Source organism: Sapajus apella, unplaced genomic scaffold, assembly GCF_009761245.1.
Source record: "Sapajus apella isolate SASKATOON/1434 unplaced genomic scaffold, GSC_monkey_1.0 scaffold31, whole genome shotgun sequence".
Classification (NCBI taxonomy): Eukaryota; Metazoa; Chordata; class Mammalia; order Primates; family Cebidae; genus Sapajus; species Sapajus apella.
In genome coordinates, this window is record NW_022436971.1 from 667,558 (window position 1) to 686,205 (window position 18,648).

Genomic DNA, 18,648 nt, shown 5'->3' on the forward strand with positions numbered 1-18,648 from the left:
TTTTTTTTGAGATGGAGTTTCGCTCTTGTTACCCAGGCTGGAGTGCTATGGCGCGATCTCGGCTCACCGCAACCTCCGTCTCCTGGGTTCAGGCAATTCTCCTGCCTCAACCTCCTGAGTAGCTGGGATTACAGGCACGCGCCACCATGCCCAGCTAATGTTTTGTATTTTTAGTAGAGACAGGGTTTCACCATATTGACCAGGATGGTCTCGATCTCTTGACCTCGTGATCCACCCGCCTCGGCCTCCCAAAGTGCTGGGATTACAGGCTTGAGCCACCGCGCCCGGCAGAAGGGGTGGATTTTTAAGGTTAGTGTTTGAATATGCTGCTTTCGAGAAGCCAGCAAATTGGTGCTCATGGGGACAGGTTTGTTTTGTCTTTTTAAGACGGAGTCTTGCTCTCTCGCCCAGGCTGGAATGCAGAGGTGTGATCTCAGCTCATTTTAACCTCCCAACCTCCGCCTCCCAGGTTCAAGCAATCCTCCTACCTAAGCCTCTCAAGTAGCTGGGATTATAGGTGTGCGCCACCACCTCTGGCTAATTTTTGTATTTTTACTGGAGACGAGTTTTCACCATGTTGGCCAGGCTGTTTTCAAACTCCTGACCACAAGTGATCTGCCCATCTCGACCTTCCAAAGTACTGGGATTACAGTCATGAGCCGTCACACCAGGCCTATGTTAATTTTTGAGACAGGGTCTCGCTCTGTCGCCCAGGCTAGAGTGCAGTGACATGCTCTGATCATAGCTCACTGCCGCCTCCAACTCCTGGGCTCAAGTGAGCCTCCCACCTCGACTTCCCAAGTAGCTGGGATCACAGGCACGCACCACTATGCCCTCTGTGGAGCCCTTTCTAACTTCCCTGAAATCCCTGTGGCCACCCCGCATCCTTCACCCTCAGTCTGCACTCCCTCCTAGGCCAACTGCATTTGGTGAGTGTGTGCGTGCAAGTGTGTGGGTGTGAATTTTACCATTTTTCTGACTTGCCATTCTTCAATAGCAACTTTACAGATGCCACAGCTCTTTAGTCCTCTTTAGTCCACTCATTCCTCTTTAGTCCATGAATGGTGGGCAGTAAAAATATTGTTTTCACTTGCAACTCAGATGGGTTGAACAAAAAGCGGAATAACAGCTCAGCCTCCTGTATATTTGACGCTAGATGCTGTTGGAAAGGCAGCTTTGTGGGGCAAAAAACAAAAATTGAGTGAGCTTGCTTACATATACCAAAGATGCTCTTAAGACTTCAGTGTTTCTCAAAGGGTGGGATTGTTACTCCACCAGAACCACCTGGCCAGTGCATTAAAAAGGCACACTCCTGGGCTCCATTCAGAACCTCCTGGGGCAGAAGCTCTGGGGCAGTACTTGTGGGTCTGATTTTCTAGCCAGCCCCCGAGGTGATTCTGGGGCTTACTACAGTTTGAAAACCACCAAGCTTCAGATGATTAGAAGGAAACCAAATCTCAGGCGGGGCGAGGTGGCTCACACCTGTAATCCCAGCATTTTGGGAAGCCAAGGTGAGTGGATAATGAGGTCAGAAGTTCAAGACCAGCCTGGCCAACATGGTGAAACCCCATCTCTACTAAAAATATAAAAATTAGCCAGGTATGGTGGCAGGCACCTGTAATCCCAGCTACTCGGGGGGCTGAGGCAGGAGAATTGTCTGAAACTGGGCGGCAGAGGTTGCAGTGAGCCGAGATCGCACCGCTGCACTCCAGCCCTGGCGATAGAGTGAGGCTCCATCTTAAAAAAAAAAGGAAGAAACCAAATCTGGCACAGAGAGATTCCCACAGAGATGTATCGGTAGATGCATTTATTGTGTCACCTGCATTGGCGAAGGGTCTCTCTGCGCATTTTGTTTAAACATGACTATCTGGACCAGGTTAATCACATCGGAATTTAGTGATGTGCCCAGCACAGGTGGCTTCCTGAGCTCTCTGGCTGATTGAGATGGCCTGGGTTGCCAGTCTCATCTTGAATAACAAGCTAAGGAAGGAGTACGGACTCTAAGGCGAGCAGACCTAGGGAACAGTTTCCAAACAGGGTTGGGGGGGATGACCGGAAAGGACTTGGTACAGGAATTTAAATGTTTCCTTTCGGATGGAGATGGCAGGGTTCCCGCTGTTTTAAGCAATAGTTACCGCCAAGCCTATCTGCTGGGTTCCTCTGGAGTCTTCTCTTTGGACCCTGAAACTTGAGAGGGTCTGCATGCCTGAATCTGAATGTGGCTCCCTTAGGCCCCTCCCTTTGACCCCTGGATCCTGGAAAAGGGGTGGGGGGAGGGTGGGGAAAACAGGCCAGACTGTTAAGGTTTACCAGGTTCCTTTTGGCCCATACCCTCCTTGGTATAAATTTAACACTTCTCTCCAGGGTCCAATTTCTAAAGCAAAGTGACAGCATCAACACGTCCCTAAAGCAAACTTGCTATGAAGTCCCTTCTACCTCTCAAATACGAGTCCCTCCTGGTTTCCTTTGATCTTATCTGTAATATTTAGCAGATATGTGTGATTCCATTAGGCTAGTAAGGAAACCAAGACCCAAAGAAGCTAGGGGTTATTTGAGGTCTTGTCATCAGCTGTAAAATGCCCCTGTTCAGGGAAAAGGTCTGGCATTTCCTCCCAGTTGAATTTCCTGGTAAGGGGCACTGCCACCTTCCCACCCTTGCCATGGCATCTCTGCTCCCTGGCCCTAGGCTCAGTCACTAGTAGAGCTGTGCAGACCCAGCAGTTCCAGGATAGGGGGTGGAAGTGACCAGGAAGGAAGAGTTGGGTTTGTGGAGAAGCCTTCCCCTTATGGGACAGACCCAGAGCTATAGGGAAAGGGAAGTCAGCCACCAAAGCTACAGAACCTGGTGGTGCATCCGGTGGGCTGGCACTTCCCAGCATACACCATTAGCGAAGTGTAGGGTTGGCTGGGAGAGAATGAGGGAGCCAGAGGCTCTGGGATGGACATGGGGAGAGAAGGGGAGGTGAGGGGGTCAGCAAGAGGGAAGGACTGCCTTTACAGTAGGTGGGCTCCCCACCCTGCGTCTTACTCTCTTGATTTAGAATAATTCATCTAGAGTGTCAGTACAGAAAACCCCTTACCGCTCCCCCTCCCTAACAGACACCATCAGGCTGTGCTTGTGCTTTTCATTTTTGCCCTTCATCTGCCAGGAAGCTCATGCAGTTGCAGATGCCCCCCAGATCTGGCTGCTCCTGTCTGAAAAACCTGGGAGGTTGTGCCCATTCCTAGTTTCCGCTCTTTCATCTTCCCTTGAGCCTTCCTGCCTTCACTGATCCCAGCCGCCTCTGATTTCCTTCGGCACATGTAGAGAAAGCATCCCTACCACATAATTTACCATCTAATTGCATGCTGTCTTGAATGAGGGCTGTGGTTTCATGTGTGGTGGGTCTTGGGCACACAATTAAGCTGTGACCGAAGACTCAAGGCCCATGGCATCTGCTAGCACTTGCACCTCTTTGGTTCCCTTCCCCCAGCCTACCTACTGCAGGTGCTGAGAGCTGACCGAGCCAGGGTTTAAGTGAGCTTCAGGCAGGCTCCCAGGATAAAGCACAGTTCCCTTACAGGTTCTAAAACTAGACTGATCAGTTCAAGGGTTGGGAGGTGCCCCTGCCCCAGAGCGTTTGCCCAAATGCCACTCTTCTCCCCAGACTCAGGGAGGAGGTTCTGCTGCAGGGCCCAGGTTTGGGGTGATGGCATAGAGCCCAACCAGGCGGCTCACTGCAGTTGCCATGGTGACCCTTTTGCTTTTCTTCAGGAGGATATATTTCTCTTTCAGCCCACATCATCTGCCTGGGCTACCATTATTCTGTTCACTCTGAGAAGCAGACTCCTAGCCCCCTACCTGCCACATTCTGCCACAGGGGGCAGCTTGTCAGGGGCTTTGGTTTGAAATCTCAGTCCTGCATCAGACAGCAGCAGGTTGTGCTTTAACTGCGAGCAGGCCAGAAAGGCCCAGAGGAGGGGCTCACCCAGGACGCATGCCCTGAGGGAGCTGACCTTCATCTCCTGCTCCCCTCCTCTCTCCAGACCACTTCCTCTTGAATGAATGGCTCTGACCCTTCAGGTGGGCTCGGTCCTCTCTCGGCCTCAGTCTTCTCATTTGTAAGAGACTTTAAAGGCCATCAATGTTTCCACACCTGGCTATTATTAGAATTACCCAGGGAGGTTTTAATAGATTCCTGGGCCCCACCCTAAGCCTGGGTAAAGGTAAAGCCAGAATCTGTAGGTAAAGCCCAAGAATCTGTATTTTTAAAGCCCTCCTTGGGTGATCCAGATGCAATTAAACCAAAGGGAGTCTAGGGTTCTCTTGGCGAGATGATCTGCAAGGTCCTCGTGAAAAGAAAAGGAAGCTCTGCCCTGTGCTGAGGATTGACTGACTTCTCCAGGCTTCCAGGAGCTTCTGGAGAGCCCCTTACAGGCTAGTCCTGTCAGGAAGCGGGTGTTTCCTGGTCATGCCAGCTAAGCCAAGACCAGACTCCCACCTCTCTCCCTCCAGAGAAGCCAGGAGAGGGAGAATGACAGGAAGGGGGGATGTTGCCATAACAACAAGCTCCAGGCAGAGGCCTCCCTTCCAGGGGCTGGTACTTTACCCCAGTCCTGGTGGTTTCCATGGAGATGGGTTACTGAGGGACAGGAGGAACATTTGCCCCACTTAGAGCATCAGCCAGGAGCTGCCAGAAGGCAGAACATCGCTAGGTGCGAGCCTTTGGACCCCTCTGCTCTCTGGGTGCACATTTGACACCTTCCCCGTGCTTAGTTGCTCTCTCTGCGACTGGTCTCCTTAGCAACAAGTCCTGCGAACTCCATGCTATTGGCTCCATGGCTATTTTTAGCTTCACTGCCAGCAGCCCAGTCCTGGTCATTTGCTTGCAACCTCCATATGGATAGCAAGGGAATAGAAAAACAAAGATTCCTGGCCTCTTTTGGGAGCCCTAGACTGGGACCTCTTAGCAACAATGAGAATTTCTGCTATGAAATGGATCTGCTCTCCAACTTGGAACTTGGGCAATGGATTTGGGATAAGGCTCCTGAGATGACACTGCATTCAGTTCGGCAAACAGTTTTAATCCTCTCTTATATAAGGGCAAGGTGCTCTAGCTCACACTGCTTCCATTCAAAGGTGAACAAGATCCAGTCCCTGCCCTCTAGGAATATTTAATCTTACAAAGGAGAAAGATGAGTACACAATCACCTTCGCACAGGCAAAGACTGACAGGTCCTAACGGAGGCTTACAAAATGCTAGGGAGTGTGGTGGGGACGGGGTTGAAGATAAGGGACAGTAGGAGAGGATAAAGGCGAGGGGCCAGGGCAGCACTGTCAAAAGAACTTTCTGGGATGATGGCAATGTTCTAAAATCTGTGCCATCCAGTTCAGTAGTCCCCAGCCACATGTGGCTCTTGGACACTTGAAATATGGCCAGTGTGACTGAGGAGCTCAATTTTAATTTGTATTGAATTCAGATAGCCACATGCAGCAACTAACTACCGTCCTGGACAGTGTAGGGCTAGAGAAACGTTCATGGGGAGGTCACTGGCGGACTGGTGTAGAAGGATATGCAGGGTTTTAGTGGTGAAAGTTGAAGGGGAGGAGCCTACCAGGAAGAAGGAACAGCATGTGGAATAGCAAGTGGGCGGGCAAAGCGTGGGCTTCGTGCTATCACACAGAGGCCTCCAGATTCGTGGGGGCCTAGAATGTCATGCAGAGTGTTGACTGATTGGCATTGAGGCTTTTGAGCTGTAGGTGGGAGAAGGACGGGTTCAGAACAGACATCCATCTTCACCTTTCTTTTTGTCTGGATCAGGTCTCCCCTGGTGTTGGGGTTGATGGGAATACATGTTGGGTGGAAAACAGAAAGTGACTTCCCATGTGTTGCTTTGCAGATGGCTTTATAGGGGCCAAAGCTTCTCTGATTTAGAGTAAAGAGACTCATATGGTAAATGTCTTGTGGGATGGCAGCAACATAATCTACCCTCATCCTGCCAGAACTGGATTTTATGACAGAGCATGCCACGGAGCACTGAAGTTTGAGTTAAAACGTTGGGCATGAGCTCTGGGCACTGCTGCTCTTTCGTGAGGTATCATGATGGCCTAGTGTCTCGTCTCAGTTCTTTGAGGCTGGAAAGTCACATTAACACACTTATGATCATGACTCTTCAAAGACCCAGGAGAGGTTCAAAGACAGCCCGGAATGTTAGATTTACCGATAACAGACCGTGTCCTCGCCACGCCCATGGTAATTCTTGTCCTGCTGTTTTCTGTAAACTTGCTGGTATCAGAGTCATAGGAAAATGTAATTAGAATTAGAAGTTTGCTTGATGAATACAGGATCAGGGCAGAGAGGTGTCCTTTAGGGGTCTTTTCATCGGGCATTGGTGGCCTATGGGATCACTGTCGTCTGCCCGCCAAACAGGAACTGTGCCCTCGCTCTCAGGTCACTCTCTGTTGGACCACACTGAATACTTCCTTTCCAGCACCTCTTTTAGGCTCTTGACATCCAGCACATTTTCTTTTCATCCAGGAGTTCCTCCTTTCGACATACTTTAATAACAAATCCAAGAACATGGCTTATTTTACATGATACTGCTATTTGAGGTTGGCTATCTTTATCTCAATCAAAAGACCTATCTGGTAAACTACCAGGGAGGTTTACTTTGGAAGCTGAAGAGCATGTGTGACCTGAGGATCCTTGAAGATTGCCCTATTTTAGTAATGGGATTTTTCCTTTTACTAAAATCACCCCTGCCCTAGATCTTGGGGTCTCTTCTGCTTTGGGGTCTGACTCTGTCCATTGACTACAAAGAAGACACATCTCTGTTTAAGTGACTTAGGGTCTAGAAAAGGCAGTGTTTCCCATCTGCATAGTTACAGCAGAGGGAAGATGCTCTAGGTTGGTAGGGGGACACCTTTGAGCCTAGGCTTCCTTTTGCTTGTTGGAAAGCTGTGTGGAAGAGGTAAGATTTGACTTTAACATTAAAAGATGAGAATACGAATTTTGATGGCTACAGGGAATAGCTTAATATGTCGGCCAAGATAAAGTGACAGTTTCAGTCCTTGCTGCATACACATCATTATAGTATGTGTCCCAAGACCAGAGTGTGGAGTCTAAGGGGTTTAGCCATGTTATAAGGGAGGAGGGGGTAGCGTACATGAGACAGTGTCTGAAAAAGGCCACCAAGCCAGAACCAGAAACTCCTTTTTTTTTTTTGAGATGGAGTTTCGCTCTTGTTGCCCAGGCTGGAGTGCAATGGCGTGATCTTGGCTCACTGCAACTTCCAACTTCCAGGTTCAAGTGATTCTCCTTCCTTAGTCTCCCAAGTAGCTGGGATTACAGGCATGTGCTAATTTTTGTAGCTTTAGTAGAGACGGGGTTTCTCCATGTTGGTCAGGCTAATCTTGAACTCCCAACCTCAGGTGATCCGCCCGCCTCGGCCTCCCAAAGTGCTGGGATTACAGGCTTGAGCCACCACGCCCAGCCCAGAAACTTCTTTTGAGAGGAGACCTGAGGTGAGTTCTCAGTCCCGTTGACCGTTGACCGGGCATGTATGCAGAGGAGGTATCAGTGAGAGAAGCAGCTAAGCAAGTCATATCGCATTCCCTAGAGGTTGGGAGCAGGCAAGATGGACAAATTCCGGGCTTCTCACTTCTGCCTGGGGAGCCCCTGCAGATGCATACCAGGCTGATAACTTAGTTGGGTTGAAAGGTGGGTTGGAACAGAAGAGAGCCTGTGTTTTTGTTTGCTTGTTTTTAGAAGAGCTTCTTTTCCTAACTGTATGGATTCTGGGTCTCAGGGTTGGGGGCAATCTGAATCCCCCCAAGTCTTCTAGGTAGAAGGCTCTCTGGTTTGGGGTCCTTGCTCTTCAGGGGTTGCTTGCTCTGATGGCCCTGGGTCGGGGGGGAGGCTCCCTCACTACACATCTCATGACTTCATTATACCAGCACCTGTATGTCCCAGGTGACTGTGGCTGGGAGCCAGGCACCTAGGGAATTGTCTCACTGTCTTTAGGAGATGCTGGCATTCCATGGCCCAAGAGGGCTGATGTCATCACTCCTGTTTTACAGATGAGACAACAGATTTCTTGGGGGTTAAGTGACTTGTTTAAGGTCATGGTGGTGGAAACAAAACTCAAGTCCAGTTCTTCTTTTTTTTTTTGAAATGGAGTCTTGCTCTGTTGCCCAGGGTGGAGTGCAGTGGCATGATCTTGGCTTACTGAAACCTCTGCCTCCTGGGTTCAAGCAATTCTTCTGCATTAGCCTCCTGAGTAGCTGAGATTACAGGCTTGAGCCACCGCGGCCGGCTAATTTTTGTATTTTTAGTAGAGAAGGAGTTTCGCCATGTTGGTCAGGCTGGTCTCAAACTCCTGACCTTGTGATCCTCCTGCCTTGGCCTCCCAAAGTGCTGGGATAACAAGTGTGAGCCACCGTGCCCAGCCAAGTCCAGATCTTTTAACAAGTGTCGCTGCCCAAAGAGCCCTCTGCTGTTGGGAGCATTTCCCTTCAGTTCCTTGCTTCTTCCTTCTAATTCATCTTGCCAATTGAAACCAGGCTGATCTTTCCAAAATACCCATTCATCTTATCGGAAAACCTGCTGTTATTCTTCCCTGCTACAGAATATACCCACGGATGCACCTGAAGGCTTGCTGTTACCTTTGCCATGTCGTGTACTGGGAGGGTGGAGGTGGGCGAGGGTCTCCTCCCTCCCCAGCCTGGCAGCTCTTGTTTATCCCATCCATCTCACCTCATCCCAAGTCCGATCCAGCCTCCAGACCCAGTCAGCTCACCTGGAACTCACCTCTAACCTCTTTTGTCGTCCATGCCGCCCATTTTTTCTGCTTGGTATTTGTGACATAGTTACCTTTACATATGTTTGTTTTACAGTGATCCTTTCATATCTCTGCAAGTCTAGTGAAGTCTTCAGCCCCTGAGGGCAGAGCCAACAGGGTCTATTTCTTTATCTGATGCTACAACCAATGTAAATAGAGGGCTGAGGGTAAAGACTGCGACTGCCTTGGGGGTAGGTGCCTTTGTTCAGGAGGAGGGAGCTTGAATGGAGGAGGCTGCACCTGGAGGCCGCACCTGGAGGCCCCAGGAGAGGAGTCAGGTCTTCTTGATCTGCAGATGTTTGAGCCTGGGAATGAAGGAATTGCTGAACTTCTGAAGGAGCGCCCTTGCCCCGACCAACCTTGCAAATCGGAAAATGAGAAATCCAGGGAAGGCCCGGAGTGACGGTGGGGCCCTGGGACTCGAAGCCTGACCGCCTCACGCCGCGCTTTTTGAGTTCCCCCCGCCATTCACCTGTAGTGTGGAGGCGGGAGCCCCCCCAAACACTCCCCGATCTGGAACGCTCCCAATGTCTGCGCGCGCCTGCTGTCACTCTCCGTCTGTGTGCTGAGTTTTCCTGCAGCTTCCTGGGCCTCCTATCTATCTGTAAGCTTTTTCTTTTTTTCTTTTTTTTTTTTTTTTTTTGGTGTGCTTCTGAGAAACTCACTTTTCACAACTTTCTCCCGGCTCTCCGAGGCCGTCCGAAAGCTACGGCTTGCTTTCGCCCGGACCCCCGGCTCCCTCCGGGCAGGAGGCTGGGGAGAAGCCCCTTCACTCCCCTCCCGGGCCCCCGGCCCCGCGCTAATCTCTTCCAGAGCTGGGGGAGGGGCCGGGCGGCCTTCCCGGAGGCGGGGCGCTCCATGCCGCCCGGCCTGGGCGGGCCCTGGGAACGGGCGGGGAACGGCCTCGCCCCCCGGCCCCGCGCCCCTCGGACCGGAGGAGAGGGGTTGGCCCAGCGCCAGCGTCGGAGCGCCGGCCCCCCTCCCCGGGCCGCTCGCAGCCAACCAGGCCCTCCAGCGGGGCCCACGTGACCTGGAGTCCTAGACAAAGAAAATGTTCCCTCCCTCCCCCCCGCCGCCCCCCTCCCCTCACAGTGGCCCCCTCCGCCCCCAGCCCCATCGCCCCCTTCCCCTCCCCCCAGACGGGCAGCTACTTCAGAGCTTCAGGGCCGGGGCTCACACCTGAGCGCTACCGCAGAGGGGCTGCACCTGGCCTTATGGGTAGGTTCCTGGACGGAGCCCCGGGGAGACCGGGGGCGGGGAGGCGGCAGGGCCGGTGGGAGGATCTCCGCAGCCCTCCGGGTTCGAAAAGAGTCAAGTATGCCTCCCCGGCCCGCAGCAGCTGCGGCGTCCCGGCCCGGCCTGAGTTCTGGAGATGCTGACTTAGTGCTGGGCCGCCGCCTCCCTGCCCACGAGCCCCAAGGCCCCACTCCTGGTGGGCTCCAGTGGCACTTGGCGCCCTGGGGGGACAGGAAGCGCAGCCGGCCAGGAGCCCGGGACGTGGTAACTGCAAGCTGGGGCATGCGGAGCTGGTGGCCCAGGAGCTGGGTTGGAGGCAGCTTCAGCTGCGCTGGCAGATGGGTGCCTGGCACTTCCCTGTTGACCTGCTTCCTGGCTGGAGACCACGCTGTCCTCAGGGCCCTGCCAGCTCGCGGCCTCTGGAGAGGGACAGCTTCCTCTCCTGCGAGTTCCTGGAAGCCTCAGGGCAGGGCGCCAAAAAGAAGTGGTGGGGGGTGGGAGGGCACAGTACGACCCTGACAGGGGACCGGCCTGTGACACCAGGGTAGCGCAAGGCCGCGTGGGCTTGGAGGCGGTGGCGCGCAGACCTCTGACCTTTGGAATGGGAAGCGCTGCAGTCGCCGGGGGAGGGGGAGGGGGAAGCGGCACAGCTGCCTGAGGAGATGGGACTGTAGTCACCGGAGTTCCCGGTGGATTTCCCAGGCTGGAGGGACTCCAGGCCCAGTGGCTTCCGTGAGCCAGCGGGGAGTGGGGAAATGGTGTGGTGTCTCTCTTGAATGCCACCTGGCCTCTCTGCCCTCCTGGGGGTGAGCAGCCTGCAGCCCAAATGGGAGAGCCTCGAGTTCACCCCTGTTTATCTTACTGTTTGCCGGGGAGGAAGGTAGGAGTGCAGGAGGAAAGGGGGTGCTTTCCCAGTGCCCCAGACAGGCCTATTCTAATGATGCCCTTCCCCCACCCAGCTCCGTCTGCCCCTTCTTCTCCTTTCGTCAGGCCTCCCGCTGCTAACCCACCCCCTTCTTCCTTCCCTAACCCCACTGCCCCAGTCCCGACGGAGGCCCCTTCCTCCTCCGCCGCCCTCACCGGGCTGGGCGCGTGTTCTGCACCAAGTGGGCTGGGGATGCTGAACAGCTCGCAGCGCAGCAGCTGACAAGCTGGGGGAAGTTGTGGGGGAAGAAGAATGTTCAGGAACTCGCTGTGAAGGGGCTGAGAAGAGAGACAAAGGGGCCGTGGGGGAGTGCTGAGGGTGGTGTCAGGCACGACTCCTAGACCTGGGGAGCCAGGGGAGGAGCCCGGCCCACCCGCTGCTGCTGCTGCCTCTGCCGTGGAAGTGATAGCGGGTCCTTTCCGCTTCCCACCCCCTGCCCCTTGCAGACCTTGTACTGGCTCAGGGGCCTCATCACCTCTGGAAACAGGGTCTTTCGATCATCCAAGGCACCACCCTAGGTCAGCCACCCATGCCTGAAGCTTGAGAAGGAGTGGTGGGTGAGGAGCAGCAGCGGGGTGTGGGCTCCTCTGTGAGGGCAACTGAGGCAGCTGAGGATCCCAGGCAGGGAGGCGCCCTCCCCCGTAGGGGGTCTACACTTCAGTGCATCTTCTCCTGGGAGAGGAGGTGATGGCTAATTGATAGTAGGAAGGGGAGGGCAGAGTCCTGGCCAGGTGAGAGTGGGACTAGGGAGCGATGAGCAATTACTCCGCATTCTTCCACCCCCGCAGTCCGATCCCTGAGCTCATTCCACCATCCATGAGCTCATTTTCCCAGCTGTTTGGGGGTTGGGGGCAAAGGATGCATTATCCTGTTTTAGAATTTGTTGAGTCAGAGGAAGAACTAGGAGTAACATCTTCAGTGTTTTCAGAATCACCATAAGAAACAGAATTGGTCTGTGGCTTGGAGGCAAAGACTTGAAGACTCAATGAAATTAAATGAATCTGTAAGATAATACCTTAGACCATTGAGCTTCAAACAAAGGTTCTTAACCTGGAATTCTTGGATCTAGGGGTCCATTGACAAGCTTTGGGAGAATCCTTGGAATCACTGGTCCATATGTACACCAGATTCTTAAACAGGGCAGGAAAGCTTGCCCGAAATCCTCCTGTTCAAGTGCCTTTTTAGATTGGAGCATCTCCTACCCGAAAGGACTGCTCCAGAGTCAGCTGCTGGTTGTGAGGCTCTGACTTGAGATTAGAGCTCTTCCTCATACTCCACGGTGCTTCCCCATCCTCTTTGCCCTTGAGGCTGGGTTTGCATTCGAAGCTCTAGGCCCCTGGGGGAAGTGCCTTTGAAAGGCATGTAGAAAATGGGGTTTTTCCCCCATCTGAATCTAGTATGGTGGAAATGGGTGTGGAGCCTCGAAGTCAGAGGGCCGTGTCTCCTAGATTCAGTAAAAGGCTAATGGTTCTCCGCTAAGTATCAAGGATTTCATTCTCCTTTGTAGGGATCCTGGAGCGGGTTGTGAGAAGGAATGGGCGCGTGGATCGTAGCCTGAAAGACGAGTGTGATGCGGTGAAAGGATGGAGGCTGTGCAATGGGAGAATAACTGGGGTTTGGATTATTAATTTGTTGGTGGGATGGCAGAGAGCACGCCTGGTCTATAGTGCCTGCTCAGTAAATAACTGAATGAATACATGTATTTATGGATCTGAAGGGTGCACACAGAAGGGGTTGAATCTGGTAACAATACATTCTGGGTGTGATCCATAAGAACTCCAGCATGGCATCTGAGCATGGGAACAGGCAGGCTCTTGGGGGAGCTTCCTATGGTGTTTGAGCATGTGCTGGGGGAGATGGGCTCTTTAAACCCAGAGCAGTGACTTCATTGTCAGCAGACATCACAGAACTAGAATTGTGGCCTGGAAATCAGGAATAGGAGGGATTGATTTCCCAGGGAAGTTTTGGAGAAGAAGAGAGGGTCCCCTCTGCTTTTTAAATTTTTGGTGACAGGGTCTTGCTATGTTGCCCAAGCTGGTCTTGAACATCTGGGCTCAAGTGATCCTCCCTGCTCAGTAACTGAGATTACAGGCACATGCCTGGCTGAAGATCCTAGTCTTAAGAAGTAAGATAGGAGAAGGTGGAACCAATATCTGTGCCTAAACAATAGTGCCTGATTAATATTTGGATAGAATTAACATTTCCATAGGCCAGGCAATGACTCGCGCCTATAATCCCAGCACTTTGGGAGGCCGAGGCAGGGAATCACCTGAGGTAAGGAGTTTGAGACCACCCTGACCAACATGGTGAAACCCCGTCTCTACTAAAAACACAAAAATTAGCTGGGTGTGGTTGTACATGACTGTAATCCCAACTGCTCAGGAGGCTGAGACAGGAGAATCACTTGAACCTGGGAGGTGGAGGTTGCAGTGAGCTGAGATCACACCAGTGCACTCCAGCCTTGGCAACAGAGTGAGACTCCGCCTCAAAAAAGAAAAAGAATTAACATTTCTATATCATAGGGTGGGCAACTGATATGCTGATGAGGTTGAGGAATATTAGATTGGGGAGGAAGCTTTCCTAAAAGGCAGAAAAGAAGGCTGGAATTTCGTGATTTGAGTTTACCTCTCTACTTCAGGTCTTTCCAGTTTTCATGGCAAGGCAGTTGGTTGGCTCTCTCCAGCCCTTGACCTTCTGTCACTGTCCCAGGTTTTGACACACTTGTTGAGAAGGTTCCCTTGAGTGTCAGGTGGCCTTGCCAATTCCTGGAGAGGTCAAGGTGACTTGCTTTTTGTTTCCCCAGGCTGAGAAGAAAGCCAAGGTTATTGCAGTAATGAATGCTGTGGAAGAAAACCAGGGTTCCGGGGAGTCTCAGAAGGTGGAGGAGGCCAGCCCTCCTGCTGTGCAGCAGCCCACTGACCCCGCATCCCCCACTGTGGCCACCACACCAGAGCCCGTGGGGGCCGATGCTGGGGACAAGAATGCCACCAAAGCAGGCGATGATGAGCCGGAGTACGAGGTGAGCGGCTTGCTTCTTCACCAGCCGTGGCCAGCTCTTTCCGGGGGCCTTCCACTGCCAGCTCCTCCCGTCCTGCTCTCCTCTCTCCATCTCCCACGGGCCGCTCGCTCTCTCCACCTGACCCCGGGCCTCTTCGTCTCCCCGATTTTGCTCTGTCTTGCCTCATTCAGATGGAGCTCCCTCCTGGCTGTCCTGCCCCCCAGATGCCCAGGGCTGGGGTTGCCATGGGGGGATCAGGGTGGCAGGGCCTCGTGACCACTGTGTAATGATTTCTGCTCCTTGGGGCTCCAGGACGGCCGGGGCTTTGGCATTGGGGAGCTGGTGTGGGGGAAACTGCGGGGCTTCTCCTGGTGGCCAGGCCGCATTGTGTCTTGGTGGATGACGGGCCGGAGCCGAGCAGCTGAAGGCACCCGCTGGGTCATGTGGTTCGGAGACGGCAAGTTCTCAGTGGTGAGTTGTGGGTTTGGCAGTAGCCTGGGGTGGGGGGATCGTTCTTGATCCCAGAGCCTGTGGTTTCGGCTGGGGGCAGTCTGGAATCGGGGTGATGGAAGTGGGTTCTACTCATCCCCACGCTGCCTGTGGTGGCTGGAAGAAGCCTTAGGGTTAATTAGGTTGCACCTGTGGCTCAGAGAGCTAGGATGCCGGCCCAGTTTTAGCCTTCCAGGAACATATTCACTAGAATTCCTTTCCACCTGCGCTCAGGTACTTCCCTACTCTTGGTCTGGACTCCTCTCTTTGTGTCGGGTTGTTGTTTGTCACTGCATCTGGTCCCCTCCAGGGCTGAGACTGACTCTCAGTGCTTCCAGCCGCTGCCAGTTGCGAGGCACGGGTGGGTGCTTGCAAGTGGAAGCAGCAGCAAACAAGGCCTGGCTTGTCCCCGCAGGTGTGTGTTGAGAAGCTGATGCCGCTGAGCTCGTTTTGCAGTGCGTTCCACCAGGCCACGTACAACAAGCAGCCCATGTATCGCAAAGCAATCTATGAGGTCCTGCAGGTGAGTGTCCCTGCTGGGAGCTCGGAGGAGGTGCCTAGAGCACTAGAAGGCCTGGAAGTCAGAGTGCAGGTCGGGCCAGGAGGCAGTGACTCCTTCCCACCTCAGTTGCCACTTATGTGCCCTTCTTCTTCCTCCTTAGCAGTTCCCCCTGCCTTGCCCGTGCCACCCTCACTACTCAGAGTCTGGCCTTAAGCCCTACTCATCTGCCCTCCAGCCTGTCCTGACACCCCCATCCCTGGCGTGTTGATCTCCAGGTGGCCAGCAGCCGTGCGGGGAAGCTGTTCCCAGTGTGCCACGACAGCGACGAGAGTGACACTGCCAAGGCCGTGGAGGTGCAGAACAAGCAGATGATTGAATGGGCCCTGGGGGGCTTCCAGCCCTCTGGTCCCAAGGGCCTGGAGCCACCAGAAGGTAAATGTGGGCACCTAGCCGTCTGGCACCCTTGCCCGCCAGGCAGATCCACAGCAGGACTGGGAAAGCCAGCCATGCTTAGGGAGGGTGGCCAAGGCCTCCGCGGAGGGGCCCAGTGGGAATGGCCAGGGTCTCCATTGACCCAGGGCAGGACTCGAATGACCTGCTTGGCCGTTGGCTGGCTGGAACCAGAAAGTTGAGAGGTGGGAACAAGTTGGAGACCAGGCTACACCTCCCTATAAGGAGGGTGGGGTAGGGGCTGGGGTTTCCTGTCAGCCTGTAACTGACCTTGGCCCCTGCTTTCCTGCTCCAGAGGAGAAGAATCCCTACAAAGAAGTGTACACGGACATGTGGGTGGAACCTGAGGCAGCTGCCTACGCACCACCTCCACCAGCCAAAAAGCCCCGGAAGAGCACAACGGAGAAGCCCAAGGTCAAGGAGATCATCGATGAGCGCACAAGAGGTAGTTGGCCTGCTTCTGGAGAGGGAGGCACCGGGAGGCCTGCATCCGAAGATCGGGCATGGCGGCCTCTTGACGCCAGCTCTCTTCCCCTTGCAGAGCGGCTGGTGTACGAGGTGCGGCAGAAGTGCCGGAACATTGAGGGTGAGTTTGTTGCCTGGAAACTCCAGTGCTCCTGGTATGGCGTGGGGCAGAGTAGCGTAGGCACTTAGGAAGGTTTGAATGACAGGGACCAGGGGCGGTGTCCTGCGTGTCACACCACCTCCACCCCGCTTCTCACACCATCTTCCTGGTGCCAATCCTACTCTCCTGTCAATGGCCTGGGCTGGTCTTCAGGGTTTAGGACTCCCCAGTCACCAGAGGAGGGCACCCCTCTTGGATGTGATGTAACTCGCCTGCTGGTCACCTTTCAGCCTTTCACCTTTGCTCACCATAGTCATCCCTGGTCTGTCTCCCTCAGCCAGGTGCTAGTGGAGCTGGCTCAGGACCCTCAGGGCCTGGGAGGATTGGGGCAGGGGCAGGACTTGAGGATGGCCCCGGAATCCCTCCAGAGTAGCCTGGAGACAGGGCTGTGTCTCGTGAGCAGGTTTCTGTCCTCCTGTCACTCCATCTCTGTTCACGGATGGTGGCATTGGTGCTGTGAAGTGGTGGCCTTCTGAGACTGGGGCCACAGTGCCTCCCTTTTCCATGGAACACCCTGGACTCTTTTTCTGGCTGCCGCTCTGGCACACCCTTTTTTTGTGGCTGGTCTGGTGCTGGGCTCCAGCCCGGGGAGGGAGAGGCCCTTGGGTGGACTCACCCCATCCCCTCGCTCTGCTTTCCAGACATCTGCATCTCCTGTGGGAGTCTCAACGTTACCCTGGAACACCCCCTCTTCATTGGAGGAATGTGCCAAAACTGCAAGGTAGGGGCACCCCTGTCCAGGAGAGGTGCCATTGAGGCTGGTCCTTCGGCCTCCTGGCTGACTGTACCCACCACTTCTGGGCATGTATGGGGATGACACCCGGTATGCGTGGATGTAGACTTCAGAGCTTCCTCTGGAAGCAGAGTCCTGGTGACATGGGCCCTTGAGCTTCAGGCTTTTCACTTGCTCTCATTTTTCTCCTCTGAAAGATTCTTGTCTCTTAAGCCCCATTTTAGTCCCCAGATGTGGGGATGGGGCAGAGCGGCGGAGACCTGCTCAGGCTGAGCGTAGCAGGGTTGCCATGCCCTCAGGAGCCCAGCAGAAAAGCCCAGAGCTACAGGAAGGCCCAAGGTGGTGTTGCAGCCCCCTGCCTGGCCTTGATCTCAGGCTGTTTGGTTCTGTCCATGGCGGCACACGGGCAGACCTGGTTTCCCCTTCCCAGATCTGCAGCTGGGGCTGACCCTGGTTAAGGAGGTGGTGGGTCTTGTCTCTAGGGCTGAGTCAGGTTCTGCAAGGCTGGGCTCAGAGCCTGCCTTGGTCCTGGCCGTCCTGGGACCCGCCCTGGTGGTTTCTGACCCTCCCCGCTGCTGTCTAGAACTGCTTTCTAGAGTGTGCATACCAGTATGACGACGACGGCTATCAGTCCTACTGCACCATCTGCTGCGGGGGCCGAGAGGTGCTCATGTGTGGGAACAACAATTGCTGCAGGTGAGGCTGCCCTCCCTCCCCTCGCCACTCCTCCCTTCTCTCCCCTCCCCCCTGCCCCCCTTCTCTCCCCTCCCCCCTACCCCCCTTCTCTCCCCTCCTTCCACCCGGCTCCCTCATCGCTCCCCCCATAGACCCCCAACCCCAGCCATGCTGGCCTCCTTCCACTGGCTCTGCTTCCCTCCCCTCCCTTCCCCACAGACCCTCAGCCCCTATCCCCAACCCCCTAGCCATGCTCTGGACCCAGTCTTTCCATTCCAGGTAGCAGACCTTGGCTTCCCTGGACCAGGGCTGAGAGTCCCCTCTGCTACTGGGTTTCCTTCCAGGTGCTTTTGCGTGGAATGTGTGGACCTCTTGGTGGGGCCGGGGGCTGCCCAGGCAGCCATTAAGGAAGACCCCTGGAACTGCTACATGTGTGGGCACAAGGGCACCTACGGGCTGCTCCGGCGGCGAGACGACTGGCCCTCCCGGCTCCAGATGTTCTTCGCTAATAACCACGACCAGGAATTTGTGAGTGCTGGGCGGTCTCGAGCTCCCTAGGCTGAGCCTTGGTTGTGGGGCCTGAGCTTCACACAGGGTGTGCAGGTCTAGGAGCCTGGCTGGAGGGTCAGCGCTGGGTGGGAGTGTGGGACACGGCTGGGCGTGCCCCTGACCTGTTGTGCTCACTGCTTAGGACCCTCCAAAGGTTTACCCACCTGTCCCAGCTGAGAAGAGGAAGCCCATCCGGGTGCTGTCTCTCTTTGACGGAATTGCTACAGGTGAGGGCTCAGGCCCAAGAGATGCTGGCTGCCTTGTGCCAGGATTGGGGAGCCGTGTGTGGGGCAAAACGAAATGACGGTTAGCTTCATAGCTGTTAAAATATCACCCCAAAGAGGAAACGTGTGTGAAGTGAAAACGTATGCAGTCCATGGAATTAGATTTGACCAAAAATAAAAAGGTGGACTAGGTGGGAAAACAGCCTGTGTGCTGGACACTTCCCTTAATGGTGAAGACTCAGCAGCAGAGGATGGAGTGATCATTAGTCGGATTCACAGAGATTTCACAGAGCCTCGAAGGACAGACTCAACAAGACAAACATATACAGTTCTATTGTGTTTTGATTATACACAAGATCTAAAGAAGGCTATTTAAATCACCCGTTATCCTTTTATTAATATTTTGGCATCCTTTTTGGACT

At 54.1% G+C, this 18,648-nt stretch overlaps 1 protein-coding gene across 9 annotated transcripts in view; it reads left to right on the forward strand.

The window, feature by feature from the left end:
- DNMT3A (DNA methyltransferase 3 alpha) overlaps positions 1-18,648 on the forward strand; it is a 120,551-nt gene that overhangs the window by 89,923 nt on the left and 11,980 nt on the right. For 5 of the 9 annotated variants that reach the window (XM_032293942.1, XM_032293941.1, XM_032293945.1 and 2 more), the window contains 10 exons: positions 13,785-14,000; positions 14,292-14,450; positions 14,884-14,991; positions 15,246-15,402; positions 15,716-15,865; positions 15,962-16,006; positions 16,687-16,766; positions 17,362-17,474; positions 17,798-17,981; positions 18,145-18,229. In XM_032293942.1, the coding sequence (XP_032149833.1) occupies positions 13,785-14,000; positions 14,292-14,450; positions 14,884-14,991; positions 15,246-15,402; positions 15,716-15,865; positions 15,962-16,006; positions 16,687-16,766; positions 17,362-17,474; positions 17,798-17,981; positions 18,145-18,229 (1,297 nt within the window). Of the gene's footprint in view, positions 1-9,933; positions 10,039-10,105; positions 10,321-12,488; positions 12,596-13,784; positions 14,001-14,291; positions 14,451-14,883; positions 14,992-15,245; positions 15,403-15,715; positions 15,866-15,961; positions 16,007-16,686; positions 16,767-17,361; positions 17,475-17,797; positions 17,982-18,144; positions 18,230-18,648 lie in introns of those variants that run through there. The other 4 variants (XM_032293947.1, XM_032293950.1, XM_032293948.1 and 1 more) reach the window with 4 other exon arrangements.